Here is a 26,266-nt window from a genome sequence, read left to right as displayed (position 1 = left end):
AAACTCTTACATCGGCGAAAGATCTCGTTTGCTCTAATGTTTCCTGCCAAACTGAGAATAGAAACGAAGAACGGTTGCAAAGTATTTACATGTCCCAATCAGGCAATGTCTTTTATTGAATCAATGGGTGAGTAAACCATTGGATGTTTCTCATATGAGTGGGTCTGACTCACTGTACTTACTCTGGCTTTTGAGGAAACTGGGCATCATTTTGGTTTCTTTTTGCGTTGGCTCCGCCTAGCGGCTGGAGTTTGTTTTGTGAATAACACTTTTCCTTAAAGAAGTTTTTGCATTGATGAAAGATTACATTTGCATTGAAGTTACCAGCCAGTTTGAGAGTGGACACTACGGATGACCGCAAAATATCTACATGCTCACACAAAGGATGTCTTTTATAAAGTTGACGGATTGAGTAAGTCATGGTATATACTTTTATGCGGCCTCTGAGTGAATTGACTTGACCATCCGGGGAACCAGGATGTCGGTTTTGTTTCTTTTTGTGTTGGCTCCGCCTAGCGGCTGGAACTTGTGCCATTTACGAGACACTGGAATGATTACGTCATCCCCTGAACTCATAACAGCTGGCTCACTGAACATTTGTTTGTCTATCTGTGAAACTGATTGGTTTTATATCAGCTGAAATTTGTTTTGTGAAGGATCACACTTTTAAAACAATTCTTTGAATTAATCTACATGTTCTACATGAATTGTGAATATTAAAAATATTAATTATTAAATATTAAAATATTAAAAATGCCGAAGCAGAGCTGAAGCGTCATTTGTAATCCGATGGCCTCAGAGAATTGACTTGATTGAAATACAAATATAATACTATTTTGTCACGGAAAGTGGAGTTTTGGTTATTCAGGGCAAGACAGTCATACTTTGAGTCGGGGGACAAAGCAGGAAAACTTTTGGCTAGATATATAAAGCAGAGAGAGTCTTTTTCTACCATTCCCTCAGTGAAATCTGCTGGTGGTGAAATATTTACCTTGGCCACTGATATTAATAATGCTTTTAAATAATTCTACTTTGATCTCTATAGTTCCACGTCTTCGTCTACTGATGAAGATATTAGAAACTTTGTGGAACCATTAGATCTCCCTAAACTGACGACTGAGCAAAAAAATTCTCTTGATTCTGAGATAACCTTGGAGGAGCTTGGCGAGGTTATTAAGGCCTTACCTACAGGGGCCTGACGGCTTTGCTACTGAGTTTTTCAAATCTTATGCTACAGAACTTTTGTTAGAAGTTTATACTGAATCATTAAAGAATGGAAAGCTTCCGTCAACCATGACACAAGCCCAGATCAGTCTGATCCTTAAAAAGGACAAAGATCCAAGCGAGTGTAAAAGTTACCGTCCAATTTCCCTGATCCAGTTAGATGTAAAAATGTTGTCAAAAATTCTGGATAATCGATTAAGTAAAGTTATGACATCACTTATACATATAGATCAGGTGGGGTTTATTCGGGACCATAGCTCTTCTGATAACATTAGGTGTCTCATCAATATCATGTGGTCAGTAGCGAATGAACAATCTCCGGTCGCTGCCATCTCACTTGACGCTGAAAAGGCGTTTGATATGGTAGAATGGGATTATCTTTTTAAGGTTTTGGAAATATACAGGTTCGGGAGTACGTTTATTGGATGGATTAAGTTACTTTATAGACACCCAGTAGCGGCGGTACAAACAAATGGACTAATTTCAGATTATTTTACTTTGGACAGGGGCACCCGGCAGGGTTGCCCTCTTTCCCCATTATTGTTCTGTCTTGCCCTGGAACCATTAGCAGCCACGATAAGAAAGGAGGATAATTTTCCATGGGTGGTGGCGGGAGGTATGGCACATAAACTCTTGCTTTATGCAGATGATATTTTATTATTTGTCTCTGACCCCAGTAGATCTATGCCTTGTCTCCACAGAATTATTAATTCCTTTCCTAAGTTTTCAGGATATAGAGTCAATTGGTCTAAATCCAAAGCTTTGACTCTGACAGCGTACTGCCCAGAAACAGCTTTCCAGCCGGGTGCTTTTCAGTGGCCCAAACAGGGCATTAAGTATTTGGGTATTTTATTTCCAGCAAATTTGTGTGATTTAGTTTTAGGTTTTCAAGCGATGTGGGCAGGTGGGCTTCATAACATTTATCTATGATTGGGAAGGTTAATGTTATTAAAATGAATTGTATTCCAAAATTCAATTACTTACTGCAGTCTCTCCCTGTAGATGTCCCCCTCTCTTATTTCAAGCAATTTGATAGCATAGCAAAGTCTTTCATTTGGAATGGTAAGTGTCCCAAATTACATTTCAGTAAGTTACATAGGCCGATTGACAAAGGTAGGCTAGGCCTACCCAAGATTTTATTTTATTATTATGCATTCGGTCTCAGACATTTGGCTCATTGGTTGCTTCCACCTGAGAGAGCCCCTCCCTGGTTCTGTATAGAACAGGAAGTTCTTGCCCCTATTTTGCCACTGCAGAGCCTTTCTATCAAATTAATCGGAGAAGCTAAGTTACATCCCGTTATCTCGCACTTGAACTCTGTATGGACTAAAGTATCCAGACTGTTTAATTCTGACATTTTTTTAAATGTTGCCTTGAGCATATGGCTGAACCCCAAACTATGCATCAACAAGTCCCCTTTTTGCTGGTCAGAGTGGATTGGGAGGGGGGTTACTACACTCGGTGACCTGTATGAGAATGGAGCGTTGAGATCCTTTCAAAATTTGGTTCAACTTTTTGGGATTCTTAGATCTCAGTTCTATAAGTATTTACAGCTGTGCCACCTGCTCTATACTGTTTTTGGGAGTGGTTTACACCCTCCTAAAGCAGCAGACACTCTGGCAGAGGTGATTACTGCTTTTGGAAATGGTCATGAGGCATCGGTGTATTACTCCCTACTAATTCAGAATCTGGGAGACGGAACTTCAACTTCTCTTAAGAGATTATGGAAGAAAGATCTAAATTTGATATTGGCATCCAGAGACGCAAGGGTTCACCTCATGCAATTTAAGATTTTACATAGAGTCTATTGGACCCCCTCTAGATTGCATAGGCTTTGTCTTAAAGACACACCCACCTGCTGGCGATGTCAATCAGAAGATGGAGACACAACCCATGTCTTTTGGGGATGTGTTAAGATGCAAGAATTTTGGATGAGGATTCAGAGTTTTATGTGCAAGGTTTTGGCCTCTCAAATTTTATTTTGCCCCAGACTCTGTATCTTGGGAGATGGGGCAGTCATTAATTTGGAGAATAAGCACATGGAAAACTGGGTCCTAACTAGTGTTATGATCGCCAGACAGATCACTTTGAGGATTTGGAAGTCGGCTGGAGCGCCCCCTTTTCGGGAGTGGTTTTCAGAGATGGCCAGAGTGGCAGCTCTTGAGGAGGGGGTATCCAGAAGACTGGGGAGTCTGTACATGTTTGCGAAGAAGTGGGGCAGATATCTGTCTTTTTTGGAGGGCTCTCGGGGAGGGACAGTGGAGAGAGAGGTGTAGGGGTTTTCTGTGTGTGATTGTTTTATTTATTTTATTTTTTTATTAATTAATTTATTTATTTTTGTTGTGTGTCTATGGTTGTGTGGCCACTGGGGTGTTGTTGGGGGTCGGGTGGGGGATTGGGGGGGTGGGGATAGTGGGGGTTGTATATTAATTCTGTATATGTGTGTTCTGCTATGTATATATTTAATGGTTGAATCAATAAAAAATGTTAATAAAAAAAATAAAATAAAAGGATGGCCGTAAAAAATTTACATGTCCATAGCAAGCGATGTCCTTCTTAAAGTTATTTTGTGGTACTCATGTTGCATCCGAATGGACCGACTCACTGAACATCCACTTGATTGTCTGAGCGCCATTTTTTTTTCTTTTTGGGCTGGTTCCACCTAGCGGCTGGAGTTTGTTTTGTTAAGTAACAGTCCTTCGGGACAGCTGTGTGGATGAATCTGCATGTTCTTTGTGTTTATTTCACCTATTGGCTGGAATATGTTTTATAGGTAAATTTTGTTGTGTTATGCACAAGCACACGTTCTTTGTGCTTATGCCTCCTATTGGCTGGAGTTTGTTTTGTGGAGTATTTCTTGCAAGTCATTGGAGTGATTAGGTCATTTGTTGCACTCATGTAGCAGCCAAATAGGCCGGCTCACTGAACATTCTTTTGGCTGTGCGAGGAATTTTTTTTTTTTTTTTTTTTTTGGTGCTGGTTCTGCCTAGTGGCTGGAGTCTGTTTTGTGGAAGAACACACCTTTGGGACACTTATGTGGATGAATCTACATGTTCTTTGTGTTTATTTCGCCTATTGGCTGGAGTATGTTTTATAGGTAAATTTTGTTGTGTAATTCTGTCTCACAAAATTTGTATAGAAACACCGCACTTGAGCAATCAGACGGCAAAGTTGTCACGGGGTCTCTCGTAGGTGTAAACGGACTGTTTGAGTTTAGAGGTATGGACACCAGTTGGCGCTGTCGTGTGCGGGGTTAATGCGCATGCTTTTCTTTTTTCTGTTTGTTTGGTTCGGGGGGAAGTTTGGGGTTTGATTGTTGCACTGATGTTGGAATATGGTCTTTAGAATTTTGTTTTTGACACACAATCTATTTTTTCTAATATGTAAAAATGTCAAATGTTAATATGAATGGATTGTCTCTCTCCACGTGGAATGTGAAAGGGTTGGGGCACCCCATAAAAAGAAGGAAGTTCATTTCTGTTCTTAAGCATAAGAAATATAGTGTTTCAGGAGCTCATGTGACGCCATGCAAGAAGCAGACATGTGAGCGACGAGCTCTGTGCACTTTGCTAAATTTTTTATTATTTTCATGTTATAATCTGGTGAAATTTGATACACCCAGTTACACATTTGCTCTTTGAGGCAAAACATGGCAAAGAAGTCAAAATCCTCGGGCTCTGGAGACATTAAAAGACACTTTCGTGTTCAGGATGAAAGCCTCAACAGGCCTACAGACCGGGGACTCGATTTGGATTGCGCGGCGGGAGAGGAGATCCAGCGTCAGTTGTCCAACATGTCGGTGATGCTGACAAAGCTTCTTGCTGACTTGGAGGATCTCGCTGTAATACGTTGATCCATTACGGGGATGGAAATACAATTCTCTGAGTTAGTTACAAGAATGACTGATGTTGAGAGACGAATCGATTGTCTGGAGTCTTCGGAGAGGGAATTAACTGCTAATCTGCCCGCGACCAAAGTTGATTTGGAACATCTCCTTGAAAAGCTTGAAGATCTTGAGAATAGAAGCCGCAGGAATAATGTTCGAATTGCTGGAATTCCTGAGCATGAGGAGGGCAGAGATATGGTGAAATTCTTAGATGAGCTTTTCCCGAGTCTCCTCGACATAACAGGCCACACAAGCTGGAAATCGAGCGAGCTCACAGAGTCCCTGCTCGCAGATCTGCTGAGGGAGATTGATTCTGGCCAAATTTCTGAGATCATCCGATAAAGATCTTGTGTTGCGCCAGGCGAGGAGCAAAGGGAAACTTTCTTGGAAGAACCATAATATTTTCTTGTTCCCGGACTTTGCGAGTTCAACAAGAGAGAAACGCGATTTGTTCAAGGAATGTAAGAAACTCTTACATCAGCGAAAGATCACTTTTGCGCTGATGTTTCCGGCCAAACTGAGAATAGAAATGAAGGACGGTCGCAAAGTATAGAATCAATGGGTGAGTAAACCATTGGGTGTTTTTCATGTGAGTGGGTCGACTCGCTGTACTTACTCTGGCTTTTGAGGAAGCTGGGCATCATTTTGGTTTCTTTTTTCTTTTGCGTTGGCTCCACCGAGCGGCTGGAGTTTGTTTTGTGAATAACACTTTTCCTTAAAGAAACTTTTGCATTGATGGAAGATTACTTTTGCATTGAAGTTCCCGGCCAGTTTGAGAGTGGACACTACGGATGACCGCAAAATATCTACATGCTCACATAAAGGATGTCTTTTATAAAGTTGACGGATTGAGTAAGTCATGGTATATACTTTTATGCGGCCTCTGATTGAATTGACTCGACCATCCAGGGAACTGGGATACCGGTTTTGTTTCTTTTTGTATTGGTTCCGCCTAGCGGCTGGAGCTTGTTCTATTGAATAACACTCCTTTGGAACAGCTGTGGATTAATCTGTTCGTTCTTCGTGCTTATTCTGCCTTCCAAATCAGTCAGAAATCTATGGGTAACCATCGACAACAGACTAATTTTCACAGTCCACATCTCAAAGACCGCAAGATCATGTAGATTTACACTCTACAATATCAGGAAGGTAAGTCCCTTCCTCTCTGAACATGCCACACAACTGCTTGTCCAGTCACTTGTCATAACTAGACTGTAATGCTCTCACTGCAGGCCTCCCTGCATGTGCAATTAGACCCCTGCAAATGATCCAGAATGCAGCAGCACGTCTGGTCTTTAATGAACCAAAGAGAGTGCATGTTACACCACTCCTTGTCTCTCTCCACTGGCTGCTGGTTGATGCATGTATCAAATTCAATGCTCTGATGTTGGCATACAGAACAGTCACTGGGTCTGCTCCAGCATATCTAAAATCATTTATTGAGAGCTACGCGCCCACTAGAAGCCTGCGGTCAGCTAAGGAACGTCGCCTTGTTTTACCAACACAAAGAGGCACCAAAACACTTTCTCGGACTTTCAGCTTCATCATACCACGCTGGTGGAATGACCTTCCCAACTCCATCCGTGAAGCTGACTCACTCTCTGACTTCAAAAAAATGACTAAAAACACATCTTTTCCACGAGCACTTAACCAGTCATTAAAAAAAAAAAAATAATTCCTGTTGCACTTTATTCTGTTTTGAATACTATTCTGATGCTAGTGAAACTTTGTAATACGGCACTTTTGATACCACTGTCTCCTTAAGATGATTCGCATATGTTTTCCTCTTTTGTAAGTCGCTTGGGATAAAAGCGTCTGCCAAATGAATAAATGTACATGTAAAATGTATTCCTCCTGCTGGCTGGAGTTTGTTTTGTTGAGTATATTTACGGGACATTGGAATGATTACGTCATCCGCTGAACTCATAACAGCTGGCTCACTGAACATTCGTTTGTCTGTCCGAGGAATCTGAACGGTTTTATATCAGCTGGAATTTGTTTTGTGGAAGATCACACCTTTGAGACAGTTCTGTGAATGAATCTACATGTTCTTTGTGTTCATTCCTCCTATTGGCTGGGGTTTATTTTACAAAGTATTTTCTGTTATGTAATTTTGCCTCACAAGTCACAAATTTGTGAGGCAAAATTGAGCAATCCAATGGCAAAGTTGTCGTGGGGGCTCGTGGGCGTTCATGGACCTTTTGAGTTTAGAGGGATTGTCGCCGGTCGGCACTGTCGTGCGCAGGGTTAATGCGCACGTTTTTCTTTTTTCTGTTTGTTTTATTCGGGGGGAAGTTCGGGGTTTGATTGTTGCAGAAATAGGGAATGTGGTCTGTATAATTTTGTTTTTGACACACAATATGAGTGGATTGTCTCTCTCCACATGGAATGTGAATGGGTTGGGGCACCCCATAAAAAGAAGGAAGGTTATTACTTTTCTTAAATGTAAGAAATATGATATAGTGTTTCTTCAAGAAACACATCTTTCCCCGCAGGAAGCTGAAAAATGTGGGAAGATATGGGGTGGACATGTTTTCTTTAGTGCTGGCTCAAGTAAGAGCAAGGGAGTCATTATATTGCTTAATAAATATCAACAATTCAAATGTCTCAAACAGACTAAAGATAAATTAGGGAGAGTCATTATTGTTTTAGCTGAAATTCAGGGGCAAAGGTTGATTTTGGCTAATATTTACGAACCTAATGCTGATGATCAGGGCTTTTTTTATAGATCTTGAAGGGATATTGCAAGCCGCTGGCACCCCTCATGATATAATTTTGGGAGGAGACTTTAATCTTTTGATGGATTCAGTCCTTGATCATAGTGAAGCAAAAGTGTGTAAGCCCCTTAGAGCAACACTGACGCTTCACAGGATGTGTAAAAATCTTGGTCTTACAGATATTTGGTGACTTTTGAACTCATCTGGTAGGGACTATACATTTTTTTCATCAGTCCATAAGATTTATTCTAGAATAGATTTTTTTATATATATCCAAATCCCTCATTTCATCTGTTGTTGATTGCTCAATTGGAAATATCTTAGTCTCAGATCATGCCCTGGTGAGTTTAGAGATGTTGCCACATATAGAGAAAAAGAAATCATATAGTTGGTGCCTTAATGTGTCCCTTTTGCAAAATCCTGATTTCCAACAAGTGCTAAAGGCTGAAATCAATGTTTATATGGTCCTCAGTATCCTCTGTGGGCGTGGCTTGGGAGGCACTTAAGGCGGTTCTTAGGGGTCAGATCATACAGTATGCCTCATTCACCAAAACATCCAAAGCACAAGAACTTGTGGAGTTGGAAGGAAATATTAAAAGTGCAGAAGCACGTATGTCATCTGAGGGCCTCAGAGAACTGACAAGATTGAAATATAGATATAATACTATTTTGTCATGGAAAGTGGAGTTTTGGTTATTCAGGGCAAGACTTTGACATACTTTGAGTCGGGGGACAAAGCAGGAAAACTTTTGGCTAGATATATAAAGCAGAGAGCACTTTTTCTGCCATTCCCTCAGTGAATTCTGCTGGTGGTGAAATATTTACCTCGGCCATTGATATTAATAATGCTTTTAAAGAATTCTACTTTGATCTTTATAGTTCCACGTCTACGTCTACTGATGAGGATATTAGGAACTTTGTGGAACCATTAGATCTTCCTAAACTGACGACTGAGCAAAGGAGTTCTCTTGATTCTGAGATAAACTTGGAGGCGCTTGATGAGGTAATTAAGGCGCTTGATGAGGTAATTAAGGCCCTGCCTACAGGCAAGGCTCCGTAGACTGACGGCTTTGCCGCTGAGTTTTTAAAATCTTATGTTACAGAACTGGCTCCACTTTTGTTAGAAGTTAATACGGAATCATTAAAGAATGGAAAGCTTCTGCCAACCATGACATAAGCCTGGATCAGTCTGATTCTTAAAAAGGACAAAGATCCAAGCGAGTGTAAAAGTTACCGTCCAATTTCCCTGATCCAGTTAGACGTAAACATTTTGTCAAAAATTCTGGCTAATCAATTAAATAAAGTTATGACATCACTTATAGATCATGTGGGATTTATTTGGTGCCGCAGCTCTTCTGATAACATTAGGCGTTTCATCAATATCATATGGTCAGTGGCGAATGATCAGTCTCTGGTCACTGCCATCTCACTTGACACCGAAAAGGCATTTGATATGGTAGAATGGGATTATCTTTTTAAGATTTTGGAAATGTATGGGTTCGGGAGTACATTTATTGCTTGGATTAAGTTACTTTATAGACACCCTGTAGCAGCGGTACAAACGAATGGATTAATTTCAGATTATTTTACTTTGGATAGGGGCACCCGGCAGGGTTGCCCTCTTTCCCCATTATTGTTCTGTCTTGCCCTGGAACCATTAGCAGCCGCAATAAGAAAGGAGGATGATTTTCCAGGGATGATTGCGGGAGGTGTGGCGCATAAGCTTCTGCTTTACGTAGATGATGTTTTATTATTCGTCTCCAACCCTACTAGATCTATGCCTTGCCTCCACAGAATTATTAATTCCTTTTCCAAGTTCTCAGGATACAAAGTCAATTGGTCTAAATCCGAAGCTTTGGCTTTGACAGCGTACTGTCCAGGAACAGCTTTTCAGCCGGGCGCCTTCCAGTGGCCCAAAGTTAATTTTGATCCCTTAGTAAAGAGGTTTTCGAATGATGTGGACAGGTGGGCTTCATTACATTTATCGATGATTGGGAAGGTTAATGTTATTAAAATGAATTGTATTCCAAAATTCAACTACCTGCTACAGTCTCTCTCTGTAGATGTCCCCCTCTCTTATTTCAAGCAATTTGATAGCATAGCGAAGTCTGTTGGAAGGGAATATTAAAAGCGCTGAATGTCGTCTGATGGCCTCAGAGAATTAACTCGATTAAAATACAGATATAATACTATTTTGTCACGGAAGGTGGAGTTTTAGTTATTCAGGGCAAGACATTTATACTTTGAGTCGGGGGACAAAGCAGGGAAACTTTTGGCTAGACATATATAGCAGAGTCTTTTTCTACCATTCCCTCAGTGAAATCTGCTGGTGGTGAAATTTTTACCTCGGCCATTGATATTAATAATGCTTTTAAAGAATTCTATCTTGATTTTATAGTTCCACATCTTTGTTTACTGATGAAGATATTAGAAACTTTGTAGAACCATTAGAACTCCCTTAACTGACGTCTGAGCAAAAATGTTCTCTTGATTCTGAGATAAACTTGGAGGAGCTTGGCAAGGTAATTAAGGCCTTGCCTACAGGCAAGGCTCCGGGGCCGGATGGCTTTGCCGCTGAATTTTTTAGATCTTATGCTACAGAACTGGCTCCACTTTTGTTAGAAGTTCATATGGAATCATTAAAGAATGGAAAGCTTCCACCAACCATGACACAAGCCCAGATAAGTCTGATTCTTAAAAATGACAAAGATCCAAGCAAGTGTAAGCTTTAACGTCCAATTTCCCTGATCCAGCTAGACGTAAAAATATTGTCAAAAATTTTTGCTAACCGATTAACTTTACTTAAGTTATGACATCTCTTATACATATAGATCAGGTGGGGTTTATTCGGGGCTGCAGCTCTTCTGATAACATTAGGCATCTCATCAATAGTATGTGGTCAGTAGTGAATGATCAGACTCCAGTCGCTGCCATCTCACTTGACGCCGAAAAGGCTTTTGATATGGTAGAATGGGATTATCTTTTTAAGATTTTGGAAATATACAGGTTCGGGAATATTTTATTGGATGGATTAACTCTTTCTCCATTATTGTTCTGTCTTAGCCTGGAACCATTAGCAGCCATGATAAGAAGGGAAGATGATTTTCCAGGGGTGGTGGCAGGAGGTGTGGCGCATAAGCTTTTACTTTACGCAGATGATATTTTATTATTCGTCTCCGACCCCATTAGATCTATGCCTTGCCTGCATAGAATTATTAATACCTTTTCTAAGTTCTTAGGATACAGAGTCAATTGGTCTAAATCCAAAGCTTTGGCTCTGACAGCATACGGCCCAGTAATGGCTTTGCAGCCGGTGCCTTCCAGTGGCCCAAACAGGGCATTTTATTCCCAGCAAATTTGTCTGATTTAGTTAGAGTTAATTTTGACCCCTTAATAAAAAGGTTTTAGAGCGATGTGGGCAGGTGGGCTTCATTACATTTAAAGTTTTAATAAATTACATAGGCCGATTGACAAAGTGGGCTAGGCCTACCCAAGATTTTGTTTTATTATTATGCATTCGGTTTCAGACAATTGCCTCATTGGTCGCTTCCACCTGAGAGAGCCCCTCCCTGGTTTTGTATTGAACAGGAAGTTCTTGCCCCTATTTTGCCGTTGCAAAGCCTTTCTATAAAAGTAATCGGAGAAGTTAAGTTACACCTCGTTATCTCGCATTTGCACACAGTATGGACAAAAGGGTCCAGAGTGTTTAATTCAGACTTTTTATTTAAATGCTGCCTCAAGCATATGGCTGAACCCTAAATTATGTATTAATAAGTCCCCTTTCTGCTAGTCAGAGTGGATTGTGAGGGGGGTTACTACACTCGGTGACTTATATGAGAGTGGAGCGTTGAGATCTGAAAATTTGGTTCAACATTTTGGGATTCCCAGATCTCAGTTCTATAGGTATTTACAGCTGCGCCACCTGCTCTGTACTGTTTTTGGGAGTAGCACACACCCCCCTAAAGTGGCAGATACTCTGGTAGAGGTGATTACTGCTTTTGGAAAAGGTCATGAGGCATCAGTGTATTACTCCCTGCTAATTCAGAGTCTGGGGGTTGGAGCTTTAACTTCTATCAAGAGATTATGGGAGAAAGATTTAAACTTGGTATTGGAGGAGGGAGTGTGGGCTAGGACTCTAAAAAACGTCAAGTCTGCATCTAGATATGCAAGGGTGCACCTTATACAATTCAAGATTTTACATCGATTCTATTGGACCCCCTCTAGATTGTATAGGCTTGGTCTTAAAGACACACCCACCTGCTGGCGATGCCAATCAGAAGATGGAGACACAACCCATGTTTTATGGGGGTGTGTTAAGATCCAAGAATTTTGGTTGAAGGTTCAGAGCTTTATATGTGACATTTTGAGCACTCAAATTTTATTTTGCCCCAGACTCTGTATTTTGGGCGATGGGGCAGGTATAAATTTGGGGGATAAACACATAAAAAATTGGGTTCTGGCCAGTATTATGATTGGCAAACAAATTATTTTAAGGGGATGGAAGCCGGATGGAGCGCCCTCATTTCCGGAGTGGTGTGCTGAGATGGGGAGGGTGGCTGCTTTCGAGGAGGGATCATGCAGAAGGCTGGGGGTTCAGAATTTGACTGGAAATGGGGCAATTACTTTGGGGGAGTTTCGGGGAGGGGCTGTGGAGAGAGTAGTTTAGTTTTAATTACATATGATTATTATATATATATATATTTTTTTTTTTTCTGTGTGTGTATTCTTATTGGTGACCACAGTGGTATTCGTTGGGGGTCAGGGTGGGGTTTAAATGTGAAATGTTGATTCAATGTATATATGTTGTGTTTTTTCTTTGTTGTATATCTATGAATCAATAAAAAATGTTAATTGAAAAAAAAAAATTAGGCAATTCTTTATTTTGGCCCTTTGGTAGTATTTTGTATTTGACACGTGTTCCAAGTGTAGGTGATTGTTGAAATACTGTGACTGTCTATAGTCTTCATTATTATATTTTATGACACACACACACATGCATTTAATCACAGGCTTCTGTATCTTTAGAGGGGCATTTATGATCCCTCACAATGGATGTCATACTGACCTGAAATCAGTGTCTAGCTTTGACTCAGAATTATTAACACTGCTTTTGCAGATAAAGGCAATTAATAGATTAACAAAATATGAACGCATTTTTTTGTGGAATCATAACACATCATTAAATAAACAGGAGTGTCTTCCAAAAAAGCAACTTATAAAAAAAAAAAAACATTACCCATATACCTTTAAAATACAAATACCTTTTCCAATGCAGGCCTGATGGTAATTTTGTAAAGTAGAGTTTTGATTGGCGATGTGGCAATCTAAGTTCAAAAAATTCACTTTGATGTGAGATGGTGGTACAAATAATATATATATATATATATTTTTATCTTAAACAGAAAACTATTAATATATGTATTTTTGCCTTTTAATGAGTACTTTAACATTCTGATCAGTGTATGTTAGTACTTTTCATTTTTTTCTTAACATTTCTGTGATAAAGAAAGGCCCTTATTGCATCAGAACAATACATAAATTCCAAAGGTTTTGGTTCAAAGTAAAGTTCAAAATGAGCACCGTTAATGGAAAAGGAGGGAATAGTCATCAAAAGGTTTGAATGGAGCAGGAGTCTTTTTGGAGGTAACAGTACTGATAAGTTGATAAGCTTTGACGCTGGTGTTTTATTCAGCCGGTTCTCCTGTATCTCCTTTAGTTTTGGGCTGTTGCCACCACTCAGCCAGGAAAGACTCCTCGTAGTCGCCGACTCCCTCAAACTCTTCATCAGGAGGATGTGAGGGAGCTGATGCTGCTTCCTCTGCACTCACTGCATCCTGTGACACACACAGCTCAAATTCACATCATCTCTATGGACACTGAAATTACCATTCCTCATTTTATGAAAATGTTTCCACACTCATTTTAAACATTATTAAGGTTAATATAATTACTATCACAGAGTTAATAATTAAAGGAATATTCCAGGTTCAATACAAGTTAAGCTCAGTCGACAGCATTTGTGGCATAATGATGATTACCACAAAATATAATTGGACTTTTCATAAAAATAAAAAAAATTCAGGGTTACAGTGAGGCACTTCCAATAGAAGTGAATGTGGCCAACACTGAAAACCCTAATAAGTTAGAAGAGCTCAAAAAAATTGAGGCAATCAGTTACATTACATTTGTTAAATTAATAAACTCCAAGTTTAGGTAAAAATGACTTTCAGATTTTGATTTTGTAATACACACGCATGTTAATTGCTCTTAATATTAAATATTGAGTAAGCTAACTCATACATTTTGATGACACTTAACTTTTAATTTAACTCTTTGGCTGAACTTAAAATTACCATGTAATCTCAAATTATACTTCAAGTAGAGGGAACCTAACTAGCTGGTAGTAGTTAGAACTAGCTAGTACAGTGAATGCTAGCATGCTGAATGCATGCTAATTGGAAACACTATGCTTTAATTAGCTTAGCAATTGCTCAATGTGTAAAGCAATTTAGAACAATCTTACAGTAACTTGTACCAATCTTCCTGAACCGAAGCTCAAGCTCCACTCTTCACCATAACAGTAACCCCAAAAACTCCAGCATTACAGAAACTAAATACACAAAAAAACTTTAAACACTAACAAGTCTTTGCTATTTACATTCATCTTGCACAAAGACACATTATATAACACTTAATTTTAACATGTACTCTCCCTGTCAAGTGCCATACAAAGCATGCTGGGAAATCTCCTGCCAAGTTTCAGTCAACCAAACAAAAAATATAATGTTGTCCCAACACAATTAGATTTAGTAAAGTTTATAAAAAAATAAATAAAAAAAAATAAAAAATAAAATAATTTAAAAACAATAAATAAATAAATAAAATAAATAAAAACCAGAGGAATGCCCAATTGCCACTTTTTCAAATGTTCAGATCTGACGGTTATTTCCTTTAAAAGCCGCTCCTAACCGGCAAAGTTTAAACTCTTGTTTTAGTGCAGCAGTTGATTGACAGGTGAGGGGTGGTGCTTTGCTGCTGCCAGGACGCATACAGGACGGATTAGCCTTTACACCTCAAATGTGATGCATTCAGGTGCATTTTTGACCACATTTGTATGTGGTTTTTGTGATCCGACCACACAACCTTTTAGACCCCGTTTAGACCTGTATTTAGCACTGACCACATATGATCTGATCACCAAAAACACATCTTAAAGGTCTAAGTTCAAATGGACAAGTTACGTTTCTGTAAATTTAAAGAGACAAGTTCATTAAACTCTAGGGCTGACCCCTGGTAGCCAACCAAAGGTTAGTCCATGAGAAGAATCTTGTTTGACCAAGTTTTGATTGGTCGGTTGGTCGCAGAAAAAACTCCAGGTAAAAACGAGAACATCGGTATTACCGCTGGCTGGACGCTAGGTGGTACTATGTGGTAATTTTCGTTAAGCAGGGTTAGGGTTAAGCCTACACAATAAAGCAAGACACTTTGACTTCAAACTTTGAACTTTATTTTTTATTTAATTTAACTAAAAATTCAAATGAAACTGGAAAAGAAATAAGCGCAATTAAAATGTGTGTTGTTTTTTAAAGATGATTTTACAACAGTTGTCAACATCTCTCTGGCAAAGAACCTACTTCATCTGTGCATTCTCTACCGGTCAGATGTCATATAGCACAGTGCTGACCTGAAATCAGTGTCTAGCTCTGACTCAGAATTATTAACACTGCATTTGCATCATGTAAGAATCCGTCTTAACATCATGGCGGAAAACTACTACTACAAATGAAGACATAAAAACAGTAATAAATGTAAAAATAATAATTATAATGATGATAATAATCACTGAAATATAAATCAATGTTCGAGGTGAATGTGTTTTTGTATTATTTTATATATTTTGTATTATTTTACAGGCTGCATAGTTGCATTCACAATGAACTGCTCAGTAGAAATAAAGCGAATGAACTCAAAGCACCTCCTGAGTTGAGATGTCTGAGGTCATTTGCAACACTCATAGATGATACTGTTCTTGCAAAAAAAAAAAAAAAAAAAAAAACAACCGGAAGACAGAAACAAAGATAGAGTGGGAACCTTTTAGATGCGCGTGTTCCACGAGACTGCACGCCTCAGAACAAACAGCGTGTCATACATGCGCATAGATGGCTTTTCTGTCATCTGTTCTTAATAATGTAATAAAGTGTGTTTCTTCAAGCACGTGTCTGTGTGTCTACGGGCAAATTATTTGTTATATTAATTTGATAATAATAATAGCCTAATAATAATAATAATAATTTAATACATTAATGGGAAAACGAGCCAAATATCGTCTTAACATCGTCAAAGGCATCAGCTATTGGCGATCACTCTGACCATCGTCGATCCCCGAGATCATCGTCTGTCGGCACAACCCTAATGTGCATTTCTCTCTATAAATTAACAAAATGTTCAGACAGTCTCCTTGCTGGTTTTTCTGACACAATCAGAATCATTACTGCTTTTGCCGGTGTCGCTGCGTTTCACTTCGTGCGAGCGCTTGTAAAATTTATATTTTAAAGGCTCATTATTACGGTTTAGTGTTTCTCTGTAATGTAGAACAGTGTTAGCAATGTTACTTATTCTTTCTCAGCCCTGGAACTCAAACCATTTTCTGATATTTAAGTAATTAAATTAATATCATAAACGTGCGACTAGTTGACTAATGGCTTAACTTAATGCCTACTAGTCGACTAGGAAAATCTTTGGTAGGGGGCAGCCCTATTAAACTCAAAACAAAACAATTCAGGTTACTTAAAAGGTGTCAGTTTCGTGAACTCAAAAGAAAGAGAAAGTTCTAAATACTCATCAAGGTTAATTTATTTGAACTAATTTGTATGATTTAGTTTTTCCCCCTACTCAAAACAATTCATTATTTTGAGCATTAGGGTCTACAGTGAATCCGTAAACGTTAAAATACTCACTGTTTCAAAAGTATAGCCACAAGATGTAAACAATGAGTGTTAACATGATTTTAGTGTGATAAAATCGCTTACCAACTTCGTTTTGTAAAGTTATATCCAATTTTAAAACTTTGTTGCAATGACTTCATAATGCTGTAAACCCTGTAATCCAGGTAAATGATGATTTAAACAACTTTACAGCTCAAATGTTTTAACAGTAGAATGTAAGTGCTTTTTTAAAATTATATGCCTTCAAACCCTCATAAAATCGGCCCCTCACTGTACTCTCTGTAACAACTGTATGTTTTGTGAAAATCAACATTATGCCTCAAATGCTTTTGATTGAGCTTAACTTGTTTTGAACCTAGAATATTATTTAAATAATACAATTTTAAAATTGAGGCTGTGTGTGGATATTTCAAGGTCAAGGCTGATTATGCATTGCATATTTAATCCTAGTTTACTATTTTTTTTTTTAAATAATAATTTATGCTTCACTGTACATGTCCTTGTAGAACACAGCAAGTCTAATGCAGCCCAACACATATTAAATGATACAGTGTAACTTGTGTACTACTGTATGTAAATATGTGATTCATGTGTAACATTGTGTATTTTACCTCATCATCTGTCTGTAAATAGTTCTGTGCAAATTCCAGCAACTCTCTCTGTTTAGTCGTTTGATTGTGATATCTCAGTGCTTCCTGTACAGAGACAAAGAAAGACATGTTTGGAGCTTCAAAATTTTGATCACCATTCACTTGCATTGTATGGACCTACAGAGCTGAAATATTCTTCTAAAAATCTTCATTTGTTTTCTGCAGAAGAATGAAAGTCATGTGTAAATGATGAGAGAATTTTCATTTTTGGGTGAGCTATTCCTTTAAGTAGACATAACACAGTGGCAGTTGATCTTGCGTTTCAGGAAATTAGCCGGATTTACTTAGTAATGGCTCAAACTGATTCAGAATTGCTTTTGTTTCACTAAAAAGAACCGGCTCATGAGATTCATTCTTTAGGGAATCTGCCTGCACTGGCCTGTCCCACACTGGCGATCTTGCCTACATAAATGTCCATGCACTTAACGGGGTTAAGTGTGACAACACCAGCCATAAAACAAAGGACCCTTCAACAACCACTGCATCCCTGCAGGTGACTTCAAAAACCCCAAATCATTATCCTGAGGGCTTTATGACATTTAAGAAATTAGCGCAAGGGGGCCTGGGTAGCTCAGTGGTAAAATACGCTGGCTACCACCCCTGGAGTTTGCTAGTTCGCTAGTTCGAATCCCAGGGCGTGCTAAGTGACTCCAGCCAGGTCTCCAGGTCTCCTAAGCAACCAAATTGGCCCGGTTGCTAGAGAGGTTAGAGTCACATGGGGTAACCTCCTCGTGGTTGCTATAATGTGGTTTGTTCTCGGTGGGGCGCATGGTGAATTGAGCGTGGTTGCCGCGGTGGATGGCGTGAAGCCTCCACACGCGCTATGTCTCCGTGGCAAAAGCCACGTGATAAGATGTGCGGGTTGACTGTCTCAGACACTGAGGTAACTGGGATTCGTCCTCCACCACCCGGACTGAGGCGAATCACTATGCGCCCATGAGGACTTAGAGCGCATTGGGAATTGGGCATTCCAAATTGGGAGAAAAAGGGGGAAAAAAATCCCCAAAAGAAAAAAGAAAGAAAAGAAATTAGGGCAAGATTTTCTGTAAAGCTGCTTTCAAACGATTTGTATTGTAAAAAAAAAGCTATACAAATAAAATGCCTTGACTGTCTCACACGTCAGGCGGCTCTTTTCAACTTTATGTGCTATACAGTACATACCAAGGAAGTTATTCCTTTCTTGAATTTGAATTTAATTTGAATTTATTCACCAAGTAAAAAATATACAAGGAATTGTTGGTGCAGATGGTGACAATACAGACAGCAACAACAACCACAACAAAAACAAAGGGCCACTAAAAAAATCAAAAGTTCCTAAAAAATCAAAGTTCACAATTAGGGGATGTGGGGACGACCAGCAGGAAAAATATGCTTAAACAAATGCAAGATAACAATAAAAAATTATGATGACCAAAATTATAGTGAACGGTGCTATGAGTAATGTTCATTCTTCTTTATACTAATGGATACTCAATGGTTATAGTTAATTGGAATCATTTAACAGCATTCAAGTCATTTATTTTCTTGTTTGTCTATACTGCGTCATACATTTGGGTCACAGGACAATGCTCACATTCCTGAATGAAGTATATCTGAGAACGTATTTATACTACTCACCTGCATACCTAAAGAACATACTTTATATTTTTCTCCATCAAATGCAGTACATACTGTGCTCTGATAGTATGCAGATTTGGAAACTGAGGCCAAATATCGGAAATACGCGAAATAAGTACAAATACTGCGTGTGGTTATCGGGACAGGCCAGCTGTATGGTTTTGACTCACTAATAAGAACCGTAGATTCAGTAGTGAGGCACACAGACTTGCGCTGCAGCTTCAGTTTTAATGAGCTCTGATCAGTTTTTGAAAAAAAAAAACCCACAGCATAAACAGAATCAAACATATGTTGTCTGCATCCAAAAAACTGGAAAATGCTGTCTTTGCAGGTTGTATACAGAGGTAGAATGAAAATAAGGTGCTTTTCAAACTGTTCTGAGATCAGTTTCCGTTAAGAGATCCATTCATTCAAGAACGGCTGTCGGTAAAGCCGTTAACTAATTAGGCAGCAAGTCAGATTAGCCTTAGTTTTTGGATTCAGCCATAATGTAAAAACTATAACTACCAACCAACCATTACCTGAGTACTCTTCAAGTACACTTTTGTCTGTTTAACTTTTGTGGTGAATCTCACGTGTATGTTTTGCTTTTATCTCTGGTCATGTCACATCAAGTCGTGTCTCAGATGAAGGTTTTAAGAAGCCTTTACTTTAAGTTTTCTTTGGACTAATAAACACTGCATTTGGGATAAAACTGTCATGAGCCTTCTGTTACAGAACCACAAGCATAAAGGGTATACTGACTTCTGTTGTGTGCATTTGTGTGCTTTAGTAAATTGTTTCACATAAAGCTCAAAGACGAAACCACCAGAGAAAATACAAACTTTACTGTCTCTGTACTGTCAGGAGGAATTTCAACCATTTACCTTTTTTTTGTTGTTGTTGTTGCAAAAAATGAGTGAAAACTTCACATTTGTTTACATGCAAGTAGTTGGTGTACTCACAGGCCGGGGTTTGAAATGCTCATCCAGCAGTCCCCATTGCTCTCTGTAGAATTGATAGTAAGCCATATTCTGCTGCATCACCTTATCATCCATATCAAACAGCATGTAGCTCGCTGCACACGGCGCTGCATTACGCACGTCATTTACTATTGAGACAAATATACACCCTCTAATTAATAAATATGAATAATTATCAATATATTAATGAAAGTTATTGTTTTATTATTTTCTTTGATGAAACACTGAAGTCTATTCCTCTGTGAACAGCTTGTGAATGTGTTTAAGCATTAAATGTTTGTGAGAATAGAAAACAGTGAAACCTTTGTAGGGATGCTCAGTTCTGGACAAATGGTCACTTATTCCACATTTTCCATATTCCACATTTTCACACCTACTTAATGATATACTTCACAAAATTTTTTCAAATTGAATTGCGTAATCTTAACAACATTTTATTAATAAAACTTTTGAGTTTAGTAATTGAATATATCATTGTGTTGTTTTATTGTAAATATATTGTGTAAATTATTTAAAGAGGCGTAAAATTATTGATCTTTATTTAGTTGGCGTTAGAGTATTAAGTTTTTGCGCTGCCTGCGTGGACGTGGCATATGTGCGCATGCGCAGTTTCAGGACAGATTTGAACAGATTCAACAAAAGCAAAATACATTCAGTTTTCCTTTTTTTAAACAAATAACCGTTATTATATCAAATTAAGAAATATTTACTATAAGATTCGGCACTGTTTCTAGGTCACTCATCATTTCATGGTAAGAAAATATGCGGTCATTAAGCAAAAGGGGGACATGCCAAATACTAAGACATTCTGATTTTCATGCACACTTTTCAATTCAACTTTTACCTCAATATAATTTAATATGATTTGTAATGAAAACTCCTGTATTCAATTAGGACATGCACTTCCACAAGTGGCCTCAGACATCTGGACCTCAATGTAAATGCTTTTAAAGACTGCTGACAGCACATTTATAAAGGTGATGCAAAGTGCTCATGTGAGATACAGTGAAACATTTATGTCCCCTTTAATCTATTGTTAAAATCCATCATGTTTCCCATTAAAACCAAATCTGTATGCTTATATGACACACTGGAAGACTCCTGTAGGCAGACACATCTCGACAATGAGAAATGAGCTGTATGTGTGTGTGTGTGTGTGTGTGTGTGTTACTCACATTTATAATAAGCAAACTGCATGTAGTGGTACATAGTGGCAACAAATTTCTCCACAAAGTAGCCACCAACATTTGGCGTCAAATTCTCCTCACATTTTACTTTACACTTCAAGACCTCAAAATAGAAATCTGGTGGAGAGAGCGAGAGAGAGAGAGAGAGTATTTATGGTTATATTATAGAAAATAAACCATCAAATTAATTAACATTATCAGCTGAATTCAGGTAATTAGATCAGTTTTTGATTGATATGACTGTCATAATGTAGCCAAATTTACCTGAATTTACCCGTGATCTATTATATATAGTACTTACACTACCAGTCAAAAGTCTGGACAGACTTCTTGACTAAATTCGTGGTCTTGAAAACATTTGGCTTATAAATACATAGAAATTATTTTAGTTGACAAATATACATTATGCATTACATACAGTATGAAAAATTGAAATTTGAATGTTTGAGTTGAAGGGGAAAGCAGCCAACAACTGTCCAACATGTGAACTCCTATAATTGTTCCACAGCTCCACAGTACTTAAAGGGGTAGTTCACCCAAACATGAAATTTCTCTCATCATTTACCCATCCTAATGATATCCCAGGAGTGAAAAAGATAAATATTATCTTGTTACAATGGCACCTGTCAAGGGGTATATTAGGCAGCAAGTGAATAGTCAGTTCTTGAACTTCATGTGTTGGTAGCAGGAAAAATGGGAAAGCTTAAGGATCTGAGTGACTTTGACAAGGGACAAATTGTGATGTCTAGATGACTGAGTCAGAGCATCTCCAAAACGGCAGGTCTTGTGGGGTGTTCCCAGTATGCAGTGGTTAGTACCTACCAAAAGTGGTCCAAGGAAGGACAACCGGTGAACTGGCGACAGGGTCATGGGCACCCAAGGCTCACTGATGGTCATGGGGAGCGAAGGCTAGCCTGTCTGGTCCGATCCCACAGAAGAGCTACTGCAGCACAAATTGCTGAAAAACTTAATGCTGGCCATGATAGAAAGGTGTCAGAACACACAGTGCATCACAGCTTGCTGCATATGGGGCTGCGTAGCCGCAGACCGGTCAGAGTGCCCATGCTGACGCCTGTCCACAGCCGAAAGTTCCTACAATGGGCACGTGAGCGTCAGAGCTGGAGCATGGAGCAATGGAAGAATGTGGCCTGGTCTGATGAATCACGTTTTCTTTTAGATCATATGAATGGCTGGGTGCGTGAGTGTCGTTTACCTGGGGAGAAGATGGCAGCAGGATGCACCATGGGAAGAAGACAGGCCGGCAGAGGCAGTGTGATGCTCTGGGCAATGTTCTGCTGTGAAACCTTGGATCCTGACAGTCATGTGGTTGTTACTTTGACAAGTACCACCACCTAAAGATTGTTGCAGGCCATATCCACCCCTCCATGGAAACGGTATTTCCTGATGGCAGTGGCCTCTTTCAGCAGGATAATGCACCCTTCCACACAGCAAGAATTGTTCAGCAATGGTTTGAGGAACATGACAAAGAGTTCAAGGTGTTGACTTGGCCTCCAAATTCCCCAGATCTCAATCCGACTGAGCATCTATGGCATATGCTGGACCAACAAGTCCGATCCATGGAGGTCCCACCTCGCAACTTACAGGACTTAAAGGATCTGCTGCTAACGTCTTGGTGCCAGATACCACAGCACACCTTCAGAGGTCTTGTGATTTTAATGTTGTGGCTGATCGGTGTATATTCATGCTGTTCAACCAGAGGGGAACTGGCCCCCACAGTAAGCCCTGATTCTCCCAAGGTTATTTTTCTCCATTAACCAACATCTTATTGAGTTTCTTTGTTCCGTGCCGCAGCACCTTTGGCTTGCTCACTGGGGGTCTAAATACAAATATTATTTACTTATTTAGGCACAAACTACAATCACAAATTTTTATCAACCGCATGGAATAATTTTCTGTAAAGCTGCTTTGAAACGATGTCTGTTGTGAAAAGCGCTATACAAATAAAAATGACTTCACTTGAATACTGTTTAAAAAGCATCTCAGGATGAATCATCACATGACGTTGCCTGAGAGAATGAAAAGAGTGTGCAGAGCTGTGATCTACTGTACACAAACAAGCTCAAATATAAGAGCATTTGGATTTGGTTAAAATTTGTTTGACTTTAATGTTGGTTTTTGAATAACTTTATTATTATTCTAAATAGTAGAAAATATTGAAGAATGAGTAGGTGTCAAAACTTTCTACTGGTACTGTTACTGTATGTGGCAATCAAGGATAATTCACGTATAGATTTGATAAGTCAGATGATTTCTGTCCTTCTCATCTCAGATCCCTTTGAACTTGGTTTTCAGTATGATAGTCAGGGTAAATGTGCCTTAGTGGTGTTTGACAATGCATCATGTTGTCACTTACCAGCAAGTGTGGGGTAAAATTCTTTGAACTCCTGCACGTCATATGACCCCTCACAGGATGCTAAACACAGGTTGTATGTTTTGAAATACTCTGTAGCTGCCAACTCCATGTCCCGAGCACTGCTGCTGAAATCCCCAGTATTATACAGCTTCACCGCCTTCAGGAATAACGCCTGAGAGGAATATCAGTATTAGTTTGTTTTGAGGGACAGATTCAGTGAGACTGAAATGATGAGTGTGTGAACACACCTCATATGGTTTCTCCTCATGGTCTATGAGGAACTCCTCCACATCAAACAGGCTTTTGTAGTAGTTCAAACTCCTAGATAGCAGTGGGTCCCCAGGGTTACGCTGGAGATATGTGTGCGCTGCTGAAACCGCTTTCTCCAACTCATTCACCTAAAGACACAACACACAACACACTTCAGCATCTGGCCTCGCTCTGTTTCATATATTGCTATGCAGTTTCATAGTTCCCCCTATATGTACAGTAAAAAGTATTGTTTTGTTTTTTTTCTAAACTACATTCTGCATAAAGGCAGAACAACAAATACTACCATGATATAAAGCCTACATACAGTACTTTACTATTTAAGTAACATGATTTATTAAAGTGTGTGTGTGTGTGTGGGTGGAAGATATCTGTTATTGTAGCTGAATTGTGAAGAGCAAATTAGAACAAGGAGGTATAAACAAAATATATGAAATGCAAAATCTTGATCAATTTTCAGAATGGCAACGTTTGTTTACAGCAATATATATATATATATATATATATATATATATATATATATATATATATATATATATATTAAACCTGGTTAAAAGCGGATTGGCGGTCTCAGAAGCGGAGGCAACTGAGATTTGACCTTTGCCACCGGGATTGAGGGGAGTAACCGCGCCACCACGAGGACCTACTAAGTAGTGGGAATTGGGCATTCCAAATTGGGAGAAAAGGGGATAAATATAAAATAAAAATAAAAAATAAAAACCTGGTTAAAAACTACACATTACATTAGCTGACAAGCTTAACTGTCTCACAACAACAGATTTGGTTCGGGGGAAATGCATATTGAATATTACAGCTTGGTAAAGTTAAACAATTGAAAGCATGCTTTCTGAAGTCACACAAAATTTACCTCCAAACAAAATATGCTTAAAAAATATCAAGATTTTTTATAATAAGCTGCTTCCTAAAAATATTTTCAAGGAGGAAAAAAAGAAAACAAATCAATCTTGGCTGGGGTTTCTGTGGGTGGAAGTGAAACGCGTAAAATCGACCAAGGTATAAGTGTTTGTACACGCCAAACATTATTTTAGCTTGTTTTTAAGATTTAAGCATTGAATTTCATAACAAAATTTTTTCAAATTGAATTGCGTAATCTTTAACAACATTTTATTAATAAAACTTTTGAGTTTAGTAATTGAATATATCATTGTGTTGTTTTATTGTAAATATATTGTGTAAATTATTTAAAGAGGCGTAAAATTATTGATCTTTATTTAGTTGGCGTTAGAGTATTAAGTTTTTGCGCTGCCTGCGTGGACGTGGCATATGTGCGCATGCGCAGTTTCAGGACAGATTTCAACAGATTCAACAAAAGCTCAAGCCGAATGATATCGGCTAAAAGTTGTGTACAAACGTTAAGTATGAACAATTTGGTATGTTGCGGTTATTGAAAGTGATAGCGAGAAATTACGGGCAATTGCATACACATTTTCTGAGGATGTTTACATCCCATTTACAAACGCGAACGCTCACAGTGTCAACGAAGCTGTCTGCAGTATTTAACGCGAGCGTTCTAGTTTGTCGCGTCGAGCTCTTGCAGTTTTCACTGGGCGCAGTGTCCTTCAATTCCATACTAGAACCAGAAGATGTCTGACCTGGTAGTGGACATACTGAAGGTACCGGTAGGGTATCCTCTGCTCAAAAGCATCCAATGTTTCTCTTTTAGGATATGATTTGGAGAACACAGGAAAGTTCGTTTTGCACTTTTTCAGGCATGCGGCCCGCATAATAATGTGTCCCATGATCCATAGGGTCTTGTCCGTACTGTTCTCCTCATCGTCCCGTCTTACACCGCTGCAGTTCTGGCTGCAGTAAGCTTCGCTGTCCTTCAGCAGCCGGTGGAGCCGCAGACTCAGCTCCAGATATTTCACCGTTTCCTTCCAGTTCTGAGACGCGTACATGTCCAACGCGTGTCCGTACGCAGACTCTAGCGGCATGAGGTCGTTTTGAGGAAAGCTTTTGAAGCTGTATTTCTCATACTGAGCCTTTACTGTAGAGAAAAGACATGCGACAATGAAAAACATAAAAAAACATGCTACTGATTTTCGGGCCATGCTTCAGTCCTCAGAGTAAGCACCGATCCCAGTGTAACAGTCCAGCAGAAAGTAGATGCATGTCAGGCTGCACGTAGGAAGCCAGAGCCCGCTGGGATTGAGTGAGTTTTAGGAGTTTACGGTGATGAAAAAACGAGAGGGTCCTCGCTGCAGACTGTAGCGTGATGACGTAGTGGATCTAATCGTCTGCGGAGTGGATTTTGGTTTTTATGCATTTTGCATATTCGAAATTTGTTTAATATAGCTTAGCTTTTAAAAATGGTCAAAACCTTTTTCTTGTTTTTCCTCCACCCACAGAAAACAAATATATGAATTAAGCAATATACTCTTACTACTCACTATAATGTGCTCCTCATTTAACA

At 39.0% G+C, this 26,266-nt stretch overlaps 1 protein-coding gene across 1 annotated transcript; it reads right to left on the bottom strand.

The window, feature by feature from the left end:
- Positions 1–12,629: 12,629 nt before the first annotated feature.
- On the bottom strand, positions 12,630–26,010 carry p3h4 (prolyl 3-hydroxylase family member 4 (inactive)). The gene is made up of 7 exons (XM_051663800.1): positions 25,446–26,010; positions 23,811–23,960; positions 23,563–23,734; positions 21,177–21,305; positions 19,984–20,129; positions 17,384–17,467; positions 12,630–13,661 (listed from the first exon to the last, which is right to left on the bottom strand). The coding sequence occupies exons 1-7, from the start codon at positions 25,902–25,904 to the stop codon at positions 13,512–13,514; spliced, it is 1,290 nt and encodes a 429-aa protein (XP_051519760.1). The 5' UTR covers positions 25,905–26,010; the 3' UTR covers positions 12,630–13,511.
- Between the last annotated feature and the right edge of the window lie 256 nt (positions 26,011–26,266).

This window comes from Myxocyprinus asiaticus, chromosome 30 (genome assembly GCF_019703515.2).
Source record: "Myxocyprinus asiaticus isolate MX2 ecotype Aquarium Trade chromosome 30, UBuf_Myxa_2, whole genome shotgun sequence".
In the NCBI taxonomy this organism is placed as follows: Eukaryota; Metazoa; Chordata; class Actinopteri; order Cypriniformes; family Catostomidae; genus Myxocyprinus; species Myxocyprinus asiaticus.
Note: the sequence above shows the minus strand (reverse complement) of the source record. Positions and strands in the feature narration are given on the sequence as shown.